The 15,562-nt window shown below is 36.7% G+C and overlaps 1 protein-coding gene across 2 annotated transcripts; it reads right to left on the reverse strand.

The window, feature by feature from the left end:
- Positions 1–871: 871 nt before the first annotated feature.
- LOC115983173 (putative disease resistance RPP13-like protein 1) lies at positions 872–6,157 on the reverse strand. 2 transcript variants are annotated; one of them, XM_031105807.1, is made up of 3 exons: positions 2,350–6,142; positions 1,884–2,046; positions 872–1,127 (listed from the first exon to the last, which is right to left on the reverse strand). In XM_031105807.1, exon 1 carries the CDS (start codon positions 5,836–5,838, stop codon positions 2,446–2,448), a length of 3,393 nt encoding a protein of 1,130 aa, XP_030961667.1. In that variant the 5' UTR covers positions 5,839–6,142; the 3' UTR covers positions 872–1,127; positions 1,884–2,046; positions 2,350–2,445. The 2 variants fall into 2 exon arrangements, with proteins under 2 accessions (XP_030961667.1, XP_030961668.1); XM_031105808.1 differs by lacking the exons at positions 872–1,127; positions 1,884–2,046 and having other exon boundaries at positions 3,469–3,603; positions 3,675–6,157.
- Between the last annotated feature and the right edge of the window lie 9,405 nt (positions 6,158–15,562).

A 15,562-nucleotide genomic window follows, 5' to 3' on the forward strand; every position in this document is an offset into this window, starting at 1 on the left:
GCTATTGTAGGGGACTTAGGTCAGGTGATTAGTACCGGCCCACCAAACTTAGGCCCAAACATGTAATCCAAAACTAACTCAGGGGATTGGGGCCGGCCCGCATCTTGTGGGAATGGGCCCAACCCAACAATAAACGTGTCAGGATTTAGAGAGCGATACTCGAGGAACTAGTTAAGTGTTTGGTCACATCTCGGCCCATTACTAACTGTCAGGACAATATGAAATTAACTAGGAAATAGAGAAGTTTAGATAGTCACCAAGCACTAGAAGTGTTTTTAGGAAGTCCTTGCCGAATACTATTGGGCATTTGGAATAATTTTCAAGAGAATCCTCAGAAGCCATGATAATTCCTTGGGATTTTGGGTGAAAGTGGGATTTGCATGGAACTTGGCGAAACAGTAATGATTTGAACCCCACTCAAAAGAGAGTATATAAGGTGAGAGAGAAAGTAAGCACAAAAAAAGAAAAAAAAAAAAAGAGAGAGAACAAAAGAATTGAGAGAGATACACGATAGAGGAGAAGAAGCAAGCTCTAAGACGGAGAGCATTTTTGGGCTAGCAACCACCCAAGTGCTTGTAGTTGGGCTATTTTGGCTTCGCTTGAGGCTAACCTGTAGGACTGTGAGGAATCCCACCAACAAATTAATTTGGAGCCCAAATTAACCCTCCTACCTACCTACGTTAATAGGGTTAGGGCACCACAATATTATATATATATATGAGGATTATAGATTGATAATTTAATAACCTAATTGAAAATATAAACGTAAACACGATTTTGCAATTCCAAATGAATTCCATTCTCAGATATACGAAGATTATAGTTTGATGATCTAATAACCTAATTGAAAATATAAACATAAACACAATCGTGCAATTTCAAATTGAATTTCATTCTCATATATCCACGCAAAACATAGGTACCACATGTCGAATACCGAACTACAATCTCTTTTCACATATCAACACAAAACATATATACCAAAGGACGATATGTCTCCCAAGTATTCAAATGGTTCTAAGTTTTCGAAATGACTGATTAAAAAAAAAAAACCAAAATAAAAACTACAACACTAATCTAATTCTGAGATGCTTCCTACTTCTCAACCTGAATTAACACCTGCAAACCTGCAATTAAAAAGAAAGAACCTATAATTAGACAATTTATTTACAACAAAGAGATGATGTCTTGAAAATGATGCCAAGGAAGTATATTGGAGGTTTTTGAATTTAAAGAACAATTGAGTCCCTGACTTTTATTCATCCCAATCTCTTAAGCAAATGAACAAATATACATGCAAGTAACACAAGTAGGTAATACGAGATTCCTCCATTCCTCTTGGGAGATTTTCTCTCTTCTCTCTATTCTACTCTCTTCTACCACATATCAACCATCACCTTCAGTACACCTTTACAATATTTTCATAAAGAAATCTAGTCCTCGCCTTGAACTACAACTTCCATTTATTATCCAATAAAAAAAAAAATTACTGCAATCTGTTAGATTTGCAACATCACCTTTGTTTCTCTTCACTTTCAATTTGGATGGCCCAAGAAGAACTGGATCTTAAACTCAAGAACCCAAATAATTCCATTAAAAAGAAAAGATATCTCTCCAGAATGAACAAGAACAAAAAGTGAAATGACATCTATAAGCCAGCCCAAAGCTTTTGTCTCCAGAGGAGTTGTAAACCTTTGTAGAGCTCTATATTATATGTTTTATAGCAATTTATACCAACAAAGCATTTGCACTCATAAGGTTCAATAAATATCCCCCCTCCTACTCTTTTTTTTTTTTTTTTTCAATAGAAACTAAATAAATAAGGTTCATCAAGAAAAAAAAAATCTTCAATTTTCAGGTTATAGAGAGACATATCAGCTCACCAAGAGAAATACATGCTTCTGCATCACTATCACCGGAATCATCCCTAAGGCCTTTGCCACCATTTTGGACAATTTCAGGAATCTGGGACTGAATCCAATCTTTAGAAGGATGAATCCTACAACAGGCAGCAAATCATCTTAGATCCGAAGCTCCTTCCACCATCTACAAGACATCATCATCGTTAAAAGAAATGTCAACATAGGTTACTCAGAAACAGAAAACAAAGCCAAAAATAAAAAAACAAAATCATGTAACCGTTGAGAGAGATCACAGGTTGCATAACAAATCCTCATAGACTCAAATCAACATATATCTCATCACTCGACTGTTTTTGTTATTTTTTTAATTTTTAATTTTGTTTTGTTTTAATTATCTCAACTCACAATTTGCAGATTCAGAAAATAACACACTCCAAAACCTCCAAAACTATATAGAGAAACTCTACTCAATTTACATCCAACTTACATGGTCAAACATAATTCGCCCCAAAATCAACCAAACTAGTTCGAAGAAATCCAGCCCACATAGATCCACCAGCGTTTGTCCCAGCTGACTAGCACTCTAGTCAATATTTAAAACCTGTGCCAATCTTTCCCTTTGTCCTTGTTGAGACGCGAGGCTAGAGAAGTTTTGATTATAAAAAGAAAGGGAGGTGGGTAATCCCTCTGCTTGAATCGACATACTGCACTTGATCTCCAGCCTTTTGAGCGAGGTGAGATGCTGAAACTCTTTGACTAATTTTTCGAGATCTGGAAGGCTGCTGATACGAAGAGGAAGCCCCTCTTCAGGAAAAGACCGCTCCTCATTACATTTTCCTGTAATCTCAAAATCAATCAGTGACTCCATTTCATGTGAACCACGTTGCTTTCTAGGCCTGACATTGATACAAAGAGAAATGAGAGTGTCAGGCAGCCAGCTCTCTTTTGAAGACTCCTGTTCCCCGCCACATCCATTTGTGGTCTCCGAACAAGTTGGCAACTCCATTCTATACAAACCCCATTCCTCCAATTCTTTGCAATCAGTGATAACTAAAGATTGTAGGTTGGGGAGTTTTGCCAGCATCTTGCAGTTGCGAATATGAAGCTCTTTGAGTGAGGTGAGACCAGAAAGCCCTTTGCCCAAAATTTGGAGATTCGAAAGTAAGCTGATACTAAGTGATGTGATCTGAAGATCTTCTAGTGAGGTGAGGCAGCAAATCTGTTCACCCAAGGTTTTGAGATATGAATTTGTGCTGATACTGTCTGTCAGCATCCCCCTCTCCTGAAAATCTAGAAAGTTCGGACAATTAGATAATTTCAAGTCTTGGAGACACGGTAGATAGGTGCGGTCGGGTAAGCCGCCGGTCAATTCATCACATTTTTCTATCGTAAGCTTTTGGAGGGAAGGGAATTGTGAATGGCAAGTCAACGTCGTCCACCTTTTCAACCCTATAAAGGACAAAATTTTTAGAGATCTGAATGGTAAATTTCCAGAGCCATCATCCCCATGAGATCCAAAATTCACCGATTTTAATCCGTTCATCTCCCTGATATAGAGCTCTTGAAGAGAAGATAAGTTCCCCAGCGATGGCAAGGACCCACAAAAGCTGCAATTGGTTAGCTTTAAGATCACCATGTTAGGGAAATTGACCTTACTTAACCAATTGGGAAATTTAATACCACTGTAATTTTCAATGGTAAGCTTCTCCAAATTTGTATGAGGCTCCAGATTTTCGAGAACCTTCAGTGCACGACCATAATTAGAATTAGTAGTATTCCAACTGAATTCTAACTTACAAAGATAATTCTTACTTTTCAAGTCTGCCTTTGAAGCTTGTTCTTCATTTTCTACATTCTCCAACCTTGAGATGGAAAGCTCACCACGAAGACATGAAAGCCCGCCCAATTCACTGATCTTTGATGATTGACTCTTGGGTTCGCCCACCAAAAAATTAGTCAACATTTGGAGATTCTTTAATTTTCCAAAATTAGGTGGCAACTTTGTTATTTGCGTACTTCTTCTCACATCCAGATGGCGTAAATTAGTAAGTTTTTCAATTTCTTCTGGCAGCTCACTGAGACGAGAACAATTTGACAACAATAGCGTTTGCATATTATACAAAGAACACGTTGTGGATGGTAACTTGGTGATGGACGTGTTAGACAAGTCCAAGTAACGTAGATGTTGCAAGTTGGCCACTTCAGGCAGCGTAATGATCCCTTTATCAGGTAAAGAAAGCACACGTAACTGTGTTGACAAGTTTTTTTCACTAATTATTGTATGCAAGGCAGGCGGTTTCTCTGTGTTTGAAGAGACTAGTAAGATTAAGGTTCTCATGGACTTTGCATCAAGAAGGGCCTCGAACTTCTTGTCGACATCAAGCCCATTCATCAACCATGCTAAATGCCGAGCCTTTTCTGGAATTCGCTTGTGGTCCTGAAGCTTGAAACAAAATTCTCCAGATACAAATTGAGCTAAATCAATGACAAGGTCATGCATTAAATAGTATGGTTTTTTGTGAGTTGATGCTTGAAAAAATGATCTTGACAATAGTTCAAGAAAGTACTTTTCTCCGATTTCTTCAATTGTCTCCTCACCATTTGGCTGCTGCAAGAAACCTTCCGCCATCCACATGAGAATCAATTTCTGTTTTTCAAACTTATGGCCCTTTGAAAATATCGAACAATAAGCAAAGCACTGTTTGAGATGTGGATGAAGATGATTATAGCTCAATCTTAATGCCGGAAGTATGCTATTCTTATCATTAGGCAGATCCCATATCTTGCTATTTAGTATTCTACACCATTGCTTAGCTTCTAATTTCGAGTACAAGAGGGCCCCGAGTGTTTTTGCAGCTAGAGGTAAGCCTTGGCACTTCTTTGCAATATCATGACCAATACTTTTTAAATCTGGATGATCATCAGGATTGCTAGTCCCGAATGCATATTTTTCAAATAACTTCTGGCAGCATTCATCTGACAATTGTGGTAGATGATGAGTAGTAATAGCCCGCATGATTGATGCAACGCCTTGATTACGAGTAGTCACAATAATTCTACTCCCGCATGCTCCAGCTTTTAAGGGAGCTGACAATAAATCCCAATCAAAGAAATTCTCGTTCCAAATGTCATCTAAGACAAGCAGAAATCTTTTTCCGCTCAATGTCGTCTTTAGACTGACTTGAAGAACATTCAGGTCTGTGACATGACAGTTCTTTGAATCGACCGACTCAAAAATTGTTCTTGTTACTTTAAAAACATCAAGTTCTTCTGAAACATGAACCCAAGCCTTGCCTCCACTAAAATGTTTCTCGACCCTGGAGTCATTATACAAAAGCTGAGCCAGCGTAGTTTTCCCAACTCCGGGAATCCCGACTATTGCAATGACAGGGATTCCGCTTTCCTGTGCAGTATCACCAAGCAAACTCGCCATTAGTTCCTCTTTATCTTTGTCTCTACCAAACACTTGAGATTCGTCTAGCAAAGAAGTAGTCTGGCGCCTGGGTGGTGGTTTCACCCTTTCACTTCCCTTGAGATGGAGAAGATCTCTCCGCGTTGCTAAATTTTGTAGTCTTTCAAGTATCTTTCTGAGTCCGTCTATTACACCAGCATAAAATGGAACTAAAACAGAGATTCGCTTCTTGAACTCTTCTGACGTAGCCTTAGCTTTGCCCTTGATATAATTAGCTTCAATTTTCATCTTGAGTTTCAAATAGGCAGTGGTGGCTTTGTCCAGCAGATCGTCAGCATCGTAGGCAGCATGCTTGAGCTCGTTGAGCCACTCTTTCACCTTTGGATTCGTGATCTGCTTCTCCTCTGCATCACTGAGAACTGCGTCAGCAGTCAGCAGCTCTATCTTTAGCTTGTCAATGAGATCCTTATCACCTGCAGAGAATTCTTTGAACGGGCCACTATCCACAACTTTTATTAGTCCCGAGAGTGCCGATGCCAACGACACGAACGTAGTCAGGACCATTTTTTCGGCTTTGCAAAGGATTGATCGAAGAGAAAAGAGATTGGATTGTGAAATCTGAGAGTCTCTGCACTCAACGAATTGCAGATGCTATAATTGAGTTGAGTCCAAACTCTCAAGAGAATTTTTTGTTTTACTTTTTTATTTTTTCCCTCCTGTTTCTACTTTCTGACTTGTAGTTGCAGCATATACATTCGTGATTGTAACACCTTGCACTCACAGCAGTGGTGCTATATAGGTATGTTGGTATATTTTAGCTCCCCAATTACAAAAAACATGCTCCAGCAGTGGAGTTAAATCTATATTTTTTTAACTCCACTGCTACAGTGCACATCTAAAAATAGATGTGCACTGTTCATGAGAGCAAAAAAAAAAAATTATTTTAATCAACCGGTGATTAAAATAATGCCTCTCTCTCTCTCTCATCACATCTCTGAACATCTCTCTCAAGGTCATGCTCTCACTCTCTCAACTCCGGTCTCCCAAGCCGTCGATCCACCCCTTCTGCCGACGTGATTGGAGTGCTTGCTCGTGGTGTTTTTTTTTTTTTTTCTTCTGCTGTAGATTGGTGGTGGTGGTGGTGTTGGTGATGGTTATGGCTGTGGTTATGGCCGTGGCTGAGGAAAAAGATTGGAGATTTGGGTTTTTTTTTTTTTTTTTCTTGTTGTGGACTGGTGGTGGTGGTGGTGGTGGTGGTGTTGGTGGTGGTTGTGCCTGTGGCTGATGGTAGAGGTGGTTGTGGTTGGTGTAGATTTTTTTTGGGTAGTGGGATATATTATTTTATTGTAGTGGTTATAATATTTTATTGTGATGTTTATATTATTTTATTGTGTTGAAAGCTAAAATAGATCCACTGCTGCAGCATGTATGTAGGTAAAATAGATAAAGTAATTTTTAGTGGAGCTAAATAACTAAATATTTAGCTCCATTGCTGTGGATGTCTAGATGAATTATTAGCCTTGACTTAATTATAGATAGTGGATGGATGCATTGAATGCCATACAGCCTACCCAAGGTAACACCTTAAACACGGTTAATTTACCTAATAAATTTTTTTATACAGAATTGATATTTTAAATATTCCACTTTAAATTACAAGTTTTCTACGTGGTTAATAACTTAATATATATGCCAAATTTTCTGATAATCGGATATATTTGTTATTTAATTCATAAACAAATATTTTTTTATACATTATTTTAAAATACAAACACTTAAATTTAAAAAAATTTATAAATGAGATAGATATTGATCAATGCATAATTCAAATGTAAAATGTGAGAAAGTCTGAGCAGTCTACGAATTGTCTCTTGCTATAATTGAGTTGAGTCCCAACTGTCAAGAGAATTATTTTATTTTATTTTTTTCCCCTCCTGTCTCTACTTTTTGACTTGTGGCATATACCATCGTGATTGTAAGAGCATCAGCACTCCACAATGCTAAAGCCAAATGTTAGGGAAATTTACCATTTCAAGCCTTAAAATCCTCTCCATCAGAAAATGCTACTGCCAACTATTGCAAATTTTTTTGCAATAGTGCTACAGTGCAATTCTATCTTTAGAATTGCACTGTAGCACAATTCTAAACCAAAATAATATTTATTTATTAACATTTCTGACTTCTTTCTCTCTCGTCTCTTCTCTGTTTCTCAACTCCATTCTCTGTTTCTCATCTCCATTCTCTCTCCACAATGGCCTCTCTCTCTCTCATCACATCTCTCTCTCACGGTGGGCTATTCTGACGTGGGTCGTGGGTCCGGCGTGGAGGTGAGGCTGAGAAGTCGAGATCGGCGTGGTATGGTGGCGATTTCTGGGTTTTTTGGGTCCAAATCAGCGTGGAATGATCAGCGGCGTGTTTAACCTTCATGGCTTGCGGCGTGGTTTGGACCTTCCAGCAATCTCGCATTTCCAAGTAGATCGGCGTGTTTAACCTTCATGGCTTGCGGCGTGGTTTCCTCTCAACAAGTGCAGGCAAGCCGAGTTGTACCACCCATGGAAGTGCGAGATTGAGCGCCAGAAATGAACCCCACCGGGAAATGCGAGATTGGGCTATTCAATGGTCATTTTCAACCTCGCCGAAAATGAAGGCTCCGGCGGAAGTTCCAGACAGAAATTTAGGAATTTTTGTTTGTGGGTTTTGTTGATTGATGCGTTTTTGGTTGATTTATGAAGTTTTGGGTGTTTGAGTTGATGGGTTATTGCTGGATTTTGTTTGAATGATTTCTGGGTTCTTGAAAATATTCAATGGCCTTTTTCTTGAACCTCGCCGGAAATGAATTCTCCGATGGAAGTTGCAGATAGAAATTTAGGATTTTTTGTTTGTGGGTTTTGTTGATTGATGCGTTTTTGGTTGATCTATGAAGTTTTGGGTGTTTGAGTTGATGGTTATTGTCGGACTATTTCACCACCTCGCCGGAAATGAAGGATTCGGCGGAAGTTACAGAGGGAAGAGCTGAAAATGAGAGAGAGGAGAGAGATGGGAGAGAAAAGAAAAAATTTTGATATATATTATTTTATTTTGTAAATATATTATTTTAATGAGTAAAAGAGGGAAATAGAAGTTTGGGATGTGGAGGTATTGTAAAATAAGATGGTATAATGATAAAGTGAGTTTTTAGAATGGTAAAATAGAGTAGCATTAGCATTTCCCAATGCTAATGCTCTAACCCACATGGCTGCCTAAACAAAATGCAAAATTAAGTAGTGTTGTCCAGATTAGCCATTAGAATCTTATGGGTGAATTAATAGGTTTGACAGTTCCTCAGAAAAAAAAAATTTAAAAAATTTAAAAAATTAAAAAGAGCTTTGACTTGGTAAGTCATTGTGATATTGTAGAACGGATTTAATTATAGACCATGGATGGATGCATTGAAATATTGAAGGTAAACACAGCATACCCAAGCTAACACCTTAAACACGGTTAAATCACCTAAAAAACTTTTTTTCATTGAATTAATATTTTAAATATCCCACTTTTTTTTTTTTTTTTTTTTTTTTATACAAGATAGAATTTCTACTCCAACCTAATCTAAGTGTATATGTGTGTGAAGCTCCCTCATAGAGACTTGAACCCCTGCTCTTGCCCCCCACACCTCACAAGCATTTATACTTGTAGAGTAAGCACCGCACCAAGAGTGCGCGGTGGCAAATATGGTTAATAATTTAACATGCATGCCAAATTTCGTGTTAATAAGATATATTTATCATTTAATTTATAAATAAGCATTTTTTTATACATTATTTTAAAACATAAAAACTTTAAATTTAAAAATTTTTATAAATGAAATAGATATTGATCTCAAATCCTTTTTATGCATTCAGAGTATAAAAAAAATATGCAATTCAACAATGAATTTTTTTAAGGAAAAATTACATTTTACTGCCCTAAACTATACCATCAATTACACTTTGCACCTTAAACTATGGTTCGTATTACACTTTACACCCTAATATCAAGTTTGTTGTTAACTTAGATTTTTGAAACTATGGCACAACATGAAAAAGCATAATTGTCTCAATTATGAAGTCCTTAAAAATAAAGGAGAAATTGTATTTTACTACCCTAAACTATACTCCTAATTACATTTTGCTCCCTAAACTTGAATTTCTGTCCAAGTTAACAATAAACTTAATATTTGGATGTGTTCCTAAAAAAAAAACTTAATATTGGGATGCAAAGTATAACAACTGTCATAGTTTAGGGTACAAAACGTACATTCGAAAAGTTTAGAGTGTAAAGTGTAATATAAGGTATAGTTTAGGACAATAAAGTGTAATTTTTCATTTAAAAAGAATTAGCATCTAGTAAAAAAAATTGAGTGGTATAATATTGTTTAAATCTACACGGTGTAACCCTAAACTTGAATTTCTGTCCAAGTTAACATTAACTTATCGTTGAGGTGCAAAATGTAACAAGGGTCATAGTTTAGGGTACAAAACATGCATTCAAAAAATTTAGGGTGCAAAGTGTATATAAAGTATAGTTTCGGGTGATAAAGTATAATTTTTCCTTTTCAAAAAAAATTAGTTCTAGTAAAAAAAATATTGAGTGGTATAATATTGTTTAAATCTATGCGATGTAACCTGAACCTAAATCCAACCATAATAAATTCCAATTATTGTTTTGATTAATATTTTTTTTAATCTATTAATATTTAATGTATGCACCTATATAACTATCCTAGGCTTTCATACACTTCTTTGGGAAAAATGCTGATAAACCCCCTAAACTTTAAGCTAGTGGACATAACACCCCCTAAACTTTTATTTCGGCCAATTTGCTCCATAAACTTTACATGACTGTTAAATCAACTCCTCTGTTAACATCCGTTAAAATCAAAAATGAAATGCTCACATGCATCTCATGTGAACTTCAAAAATACCAAATTAGCAAGGGCTGAACCAGTTGAGAGGAGAGAGAAACCAAGGGTTCAGTTGCGACTTAAGAGAGATGATCTAACAAGAAGAATCGTCATCGCCGACCGCCTCGCCATCAAAAAGCCACCGTTGTTACCATCGTTGTATAGCCGCTGGTATGCCTTTTTATTTTTCGCACTCTATTTTCCAATCCTCCACGACCTGCGATGGCGATTTACTATAATTTTCCCCAATGGTTGGTTTCACATCTTTTGTTGGGATTTGGATGATTTCGGATTTGGTGGTTGACTTCTCTTGCTAGCTATATACTAGGTTTTTGTTAAAGATTTTGTGCTTACTACATGTTTGTCAATACTGCTCTACAAAATAGTGTCCACTAAACTGTCGTTTTGATCTCTGGTTTCATCTTGATTTTTGCTTTATTTTCACATTGTTTCTTACGGGTTTGGTTTGATTTGAAACGAAGTAGGTTTTCCCATTTTGTTTCCTTATTTTTAGCATCAATATTATTATTCATTATTTGTTTGTGGGTCGTGGAGGATTGGGAAGACAAAGAGCAAAAAAAAAAAAAAAAAAAAGCATAACAGTGGTAACAATGGTGGCAGTCAAAGGTATGTTGGGCGACAACGGTGTTTCTTTTGGTTTGATCGTCTCTCTCAACCGGTTTAGTTTACCAAGGTATTTAAAATTTTCCTATGAGATGCACGTGAGCATGTCGTTTGTGATTTTAACGGAAGATTAACAGAAGTGTTGATTTGATAGTTGTATAAAATTTATGGAGTAAATTGGCCGAAATAAAAGTTTAGGGGTTGTTTTGACTACTAGTTTAAAGTTTAGGGGGGTGTATGAGCACTTTTCCCTACTTCTTTTAAAAAAAATTTATATTTGAATATAATTCATAATCATAACCCACATATTTTACTTAAGATCTTTAGAAAAATGCAAACTCATATTTTAATTTCAATATTTTGGCCAAATAATAACATGTTTAGTAACTTTAGTTTACTAGCACCCTTAATATATGATAAGAATACACAAAACATGTAAGAAGAAATTCAATTAAATATTATGGAGGGTTGAATGTTCAAGTGGGAACAAAACAAAAACTGAATGTTAGAGATATGTTAGCCCATTAGCATAGGCCCAAGCCTAATTCTACTTTGTATGCAAGTCAAGTCTCCTACTTTTACTAGAAGTCTATTAGTATAGGGTTTAGTTTACTATATATACACATGTTATGATTCATTGTAACACAAGATTTGTATTACACTATAATATATTATTAATGTAGCCCTTCAGGGTTTCCTCCGTGGATGTAGACCATTAGGCTTGACCACATAACTCTCGTGTGTTACTGTGTTTTATATTTTATGTTTTTGCTTCCGTATCCATACTAGAATAAGTTTTTGGAACAATCAGTAATTTAACACTAAAAAAGGAGATACCAATTTGATATCCTTTTGACAAAAATCTGAAAAGAAAATCAAAATTTAAAAGAAGATGAAAAGCAACGTCATGGAAAACAAAAAGAAATATTCACGTAATTGGTGAGCAGGACATAATGGGCCGATGGAGAAGAGGAAAAATTCACGTGATCACAATATATTTTTTTATTATTTATTTATTTATTTATTTATTTTTTACAAATGACAGCACTTTTTTTTTTTAACAAATGACAGCACATAATAAAGTATTAGAGTGTTGATGGGGAGACAGTTGTTGTAGTCATCTTCCAAGTGACTTCAATGCTTCATCATGTTTGTACATTTCTTATAAATTTCAAGAAAGTTTTCCACCTTTTACATCAGGCATACACTCATTCTCTCTCTCTCTATAGTGTGGATCCAACTACCATGGGACCACCCCTTTATGAAAGGGAGAGAATATATTACAGTTTTGTGAAAGTTGTATTTTGCGACGGTAGATTTCGGTTTTGTGAAGGTTTGTATTTTGTGAAGTCAGAAGATGTGGATTTTGCGAGGGCTATATTTGATTTTGAGTCTTTCGGTGTATGGGATTTTGGTGTGGGAAAACCACACCATTTTAAAGTGTTTATTAATTAAATTTGAGACTCTAAATGGTGTGGGGCTTCAGTTATCATTAGAGACTTTACCAGTTAGAGTCTCAAATTTGTTGTCTTTGGTTATTTAAATGGCTGGGTTCAAATTAGTGAATGTGTGTGTGTTCTTTTTTTCTTTTTCAATGATAAGGAAAATGAATTCTTTTATCTTTTAGTTTTATGTATAAATTTTTAAAATTTCACTTTTTTGAAGTATTAAGTATATGTTAGTATATTTTCAGAAAAAGGTTCTAGGAAATCTTAAAAAAGTATTCTCTTGGTTGGAAATACGTTGGTGAGGGTTTTGGACTCAAATGACTACTTTTATACCTAAGTAATTCGGCTAGGGATTTTCTAATTCGTAGCCCACGTATGCAAGGTCGTACACAAAGTCAACCTTGCGTACACAAAGCCAAAACTGCGTATGTAGGTTCATCTCCATGTACGCATGACGCTTTGTAGAAGCTCATGTTTCCCTGTTTTGAGCAGAGTTTTTCTACTCCAAAGGATTCCTAGGGTTCCTGTGACCTAAAGAATCATTCAAGGTGCATTTCAAGCACAAAATTGCAAGCATCAAAGAAGCAAAGTTATATAGAAACATACAATTTATGATATATCTTGTAAATTAAGTGCTAAGTTCCCAATTGTACGTGCAAGTTAGATTTGAGCTTATATAGGGGAATAAAATAAGTTATCTACCAGTACATCTACATGAGAAAGCTTGAAAAGATGCTAGCTTTGACATGACACTTGTAAAAGAAGAAGAAGTGATAGTAAGGACACAAAAAGAACACAAGATGTATGTGGAAAACCCTAGAGAAGGGATAAAAAACCACGGTTTGAGCAAGAATGGAATGTTCTTGCTCTGCTCAGATTGTATTATGTATGAAAAGGGGTCACTCTTATATGATAAAGGTGTTCTTGCTTCCTACCATCTCACCTTTCTACGCTCTTCTCTAAAATATCTCTTTGGGTTCTTGCCTAAAACTACAACTGCATGTCCCTCTTATAATTTGAGGAATATGGCTGAGTACAAAGACAGGTGTCAAGTCATCATTTTTTTATTTTTTTATTTTTTTGGACCTTTTCATAGCTGTGATGTTATCTGCTGACTAGAGGATAGGAATTGCGCCAATGTGGCATTGGGACCCGTGGGTAGGTAACTTTGCCATTGCTTGGGAAACAAGTCTTGGACATTGAAAGGGACATCAGGAGTAATGTGATTGATACAAGTGACTTTGAGGTGGTCTAACATGTACATAACCAATAAGGAGTGTCCTTATAGCTTCTGACCTTAGAAAGTCACTATCTTTCTTTTTGTGAGTGCTTGAGTACCATGTCAGGTGCATATCTTACTTCATTCCCAAGGCAGTCATGCCTTTAGCACGGACCAAGAACAAGATCCCTTAGCCAACGCTTCCTCTTCCTTTGCTCACTGCCATTCAACATGTAAGGTCCAGATTCAACCACATATGCTTTCTTCCATGCCTTAGTGGTGTTATGTACATTAGCCCCCTCATTGTCAATGGCGTTTAATGGCAAAGGCCTTTGACAGTCACATTGATTCAGGCATTAACACTCTAGTAACCATACCTTGTAATGTTTGAACATGGACACGTGGCTCATAAGGGTGCTTCTAGCCGTTTTGGCGCCTCTTCGTTTCTTGCGTTTTGGCTGACAGACATTACTTCTCATAAATGCCATGTCTCTTCACTTAACTACAATTGAGGATTTAATTAGGGAATGTTTCTTCTTCAATCTTTATTCCCTTTGTATCTTTCTGATTCTCTCAAAGAACCTTAACCTCCATGAACAAAAATGTCGAACCCTTCTTCTGCTGGTTCTAACTCCCCAAAACACTTTTCGGGCTCCTCTAGGAGTGCTTCCAGTGACCACCTTCCTTCCCCACCACCAAGCCCTATGCATCCCCCTCTCCCTTTTCCCATTCACCTTCTACCTCCTTAGGTCTTCACTCTTGAAGATGTCGCTCCCTTCAACTGGAGTGACAACTAAGAAGAGGACTCAGAGGAACTTCAGCTGAAGGTTGAAGAGGATGCTGAGGATGTAGCAACTGCTGCATTCATGGGTGCCTTCATTAGGCATAGGAGAAGGTGAAGGCCCTTTCAGTCAGGCTCGAAGTCCAGTGCTTTAGAGCTTTCTGACTCTAAGGAGTTAGAGTCCTCTAACAGCCCTTCTAAAGGCTCTTCTGATGGCTCCTTTAATGATTCTGACTCAGGGGAGGATGAAGGCGAGGAATAGGAGGAGGAGGAAGAAGAGGAGGAGGAGGAAGAAGGGATGTAGTATCAGGCTCTAGATTATCCCCATGAGGACTTTGAGATGACTCGGATGCCTATGCGCCACGGTCTTCTTGAGTTGCCCACCATCAAACCTGCAGTTCTCTTTTTATTTATTTATTTATTTATTGTATTTGTTTTGTTTAGCCATTTATTGGCTTAAGTTGTAAAAACTTTAACTTTCTTAATTTTGTTATAATTTTGTGTTTTTGTATTTAGGAAAGTGGTGATAGGCCATAAGGGCCAAATCATATAAATCCCTCTTTCCAATTTTGTAAAAACTTTTAACACAAAAATATATGAAAGAAAGAGAAAGTTTATTACAAGTCTACTATTTTCATTTATGTTAGGTTTTATGTTTATTTTATCACATATAAAATTCCTACAAAAAACATAAGAGGGTAAACATGTCAGTTAAAAAAATGCAAAATGCATCAAATTAAATTGAACCTGTCGGTGAAAGGTCATGCCTTTGCACTTTGTTTGTGAAGGCAGTTTCCTTGATTTTAGCACCATCAACTGCCATTTCTTGTCAGAAATTTAGTTTTTTTCCCCATGCTGACATGTGTCAATTTTGAAAAGATATCTCACTTTTGAACCAGCCTCTTTTGGAGGGAAAATATTAACTCTTCAAAGTATAAAAGGAAAAGAAAGATATTTCCCTTCCTTATTTCTCTCTTTTTTTCCTTATCTTATTCTTCTTCAACTCGAAACCCAAAATTCTTTTCAAACACCAAATCATGGATGTAAAACATGGCTTGAGATCTAGTTCTGCCGAATTTTCAAAATCTACACCTTCGAAAAGTGTAACGACCCAAGGAAAAGCGCTAGCCACATTTGCGCTATACTTTAAAAGGACTAGTCACAATTGAGGCTCCTTGTAGTTGTTAATAAAGCCTAAATCTACCCAATAAATGCTCGATGTGGGACTCATCACACACCCACACACATCACACAATCAATCAAATTAGGGTATCACAATCTCCCCCACTTAAATC

The sequence above is a fragment of the Quercus lobata genome, chromosome 4, assembly GCF_001633185.2.
Source record: "Quercus lobata isolate SW786 chromosome 4, ValleyOak3.0 Primary Assembly, whole genome shotgun sequence".
Classification (NCBI taxonomy): domain Eukaryota; kingdom Viridiplantae; phylum Streptophyta; class Magnoliopsida; order Fagales; family Fagaceae; genus Quercus; species Quercus lobata.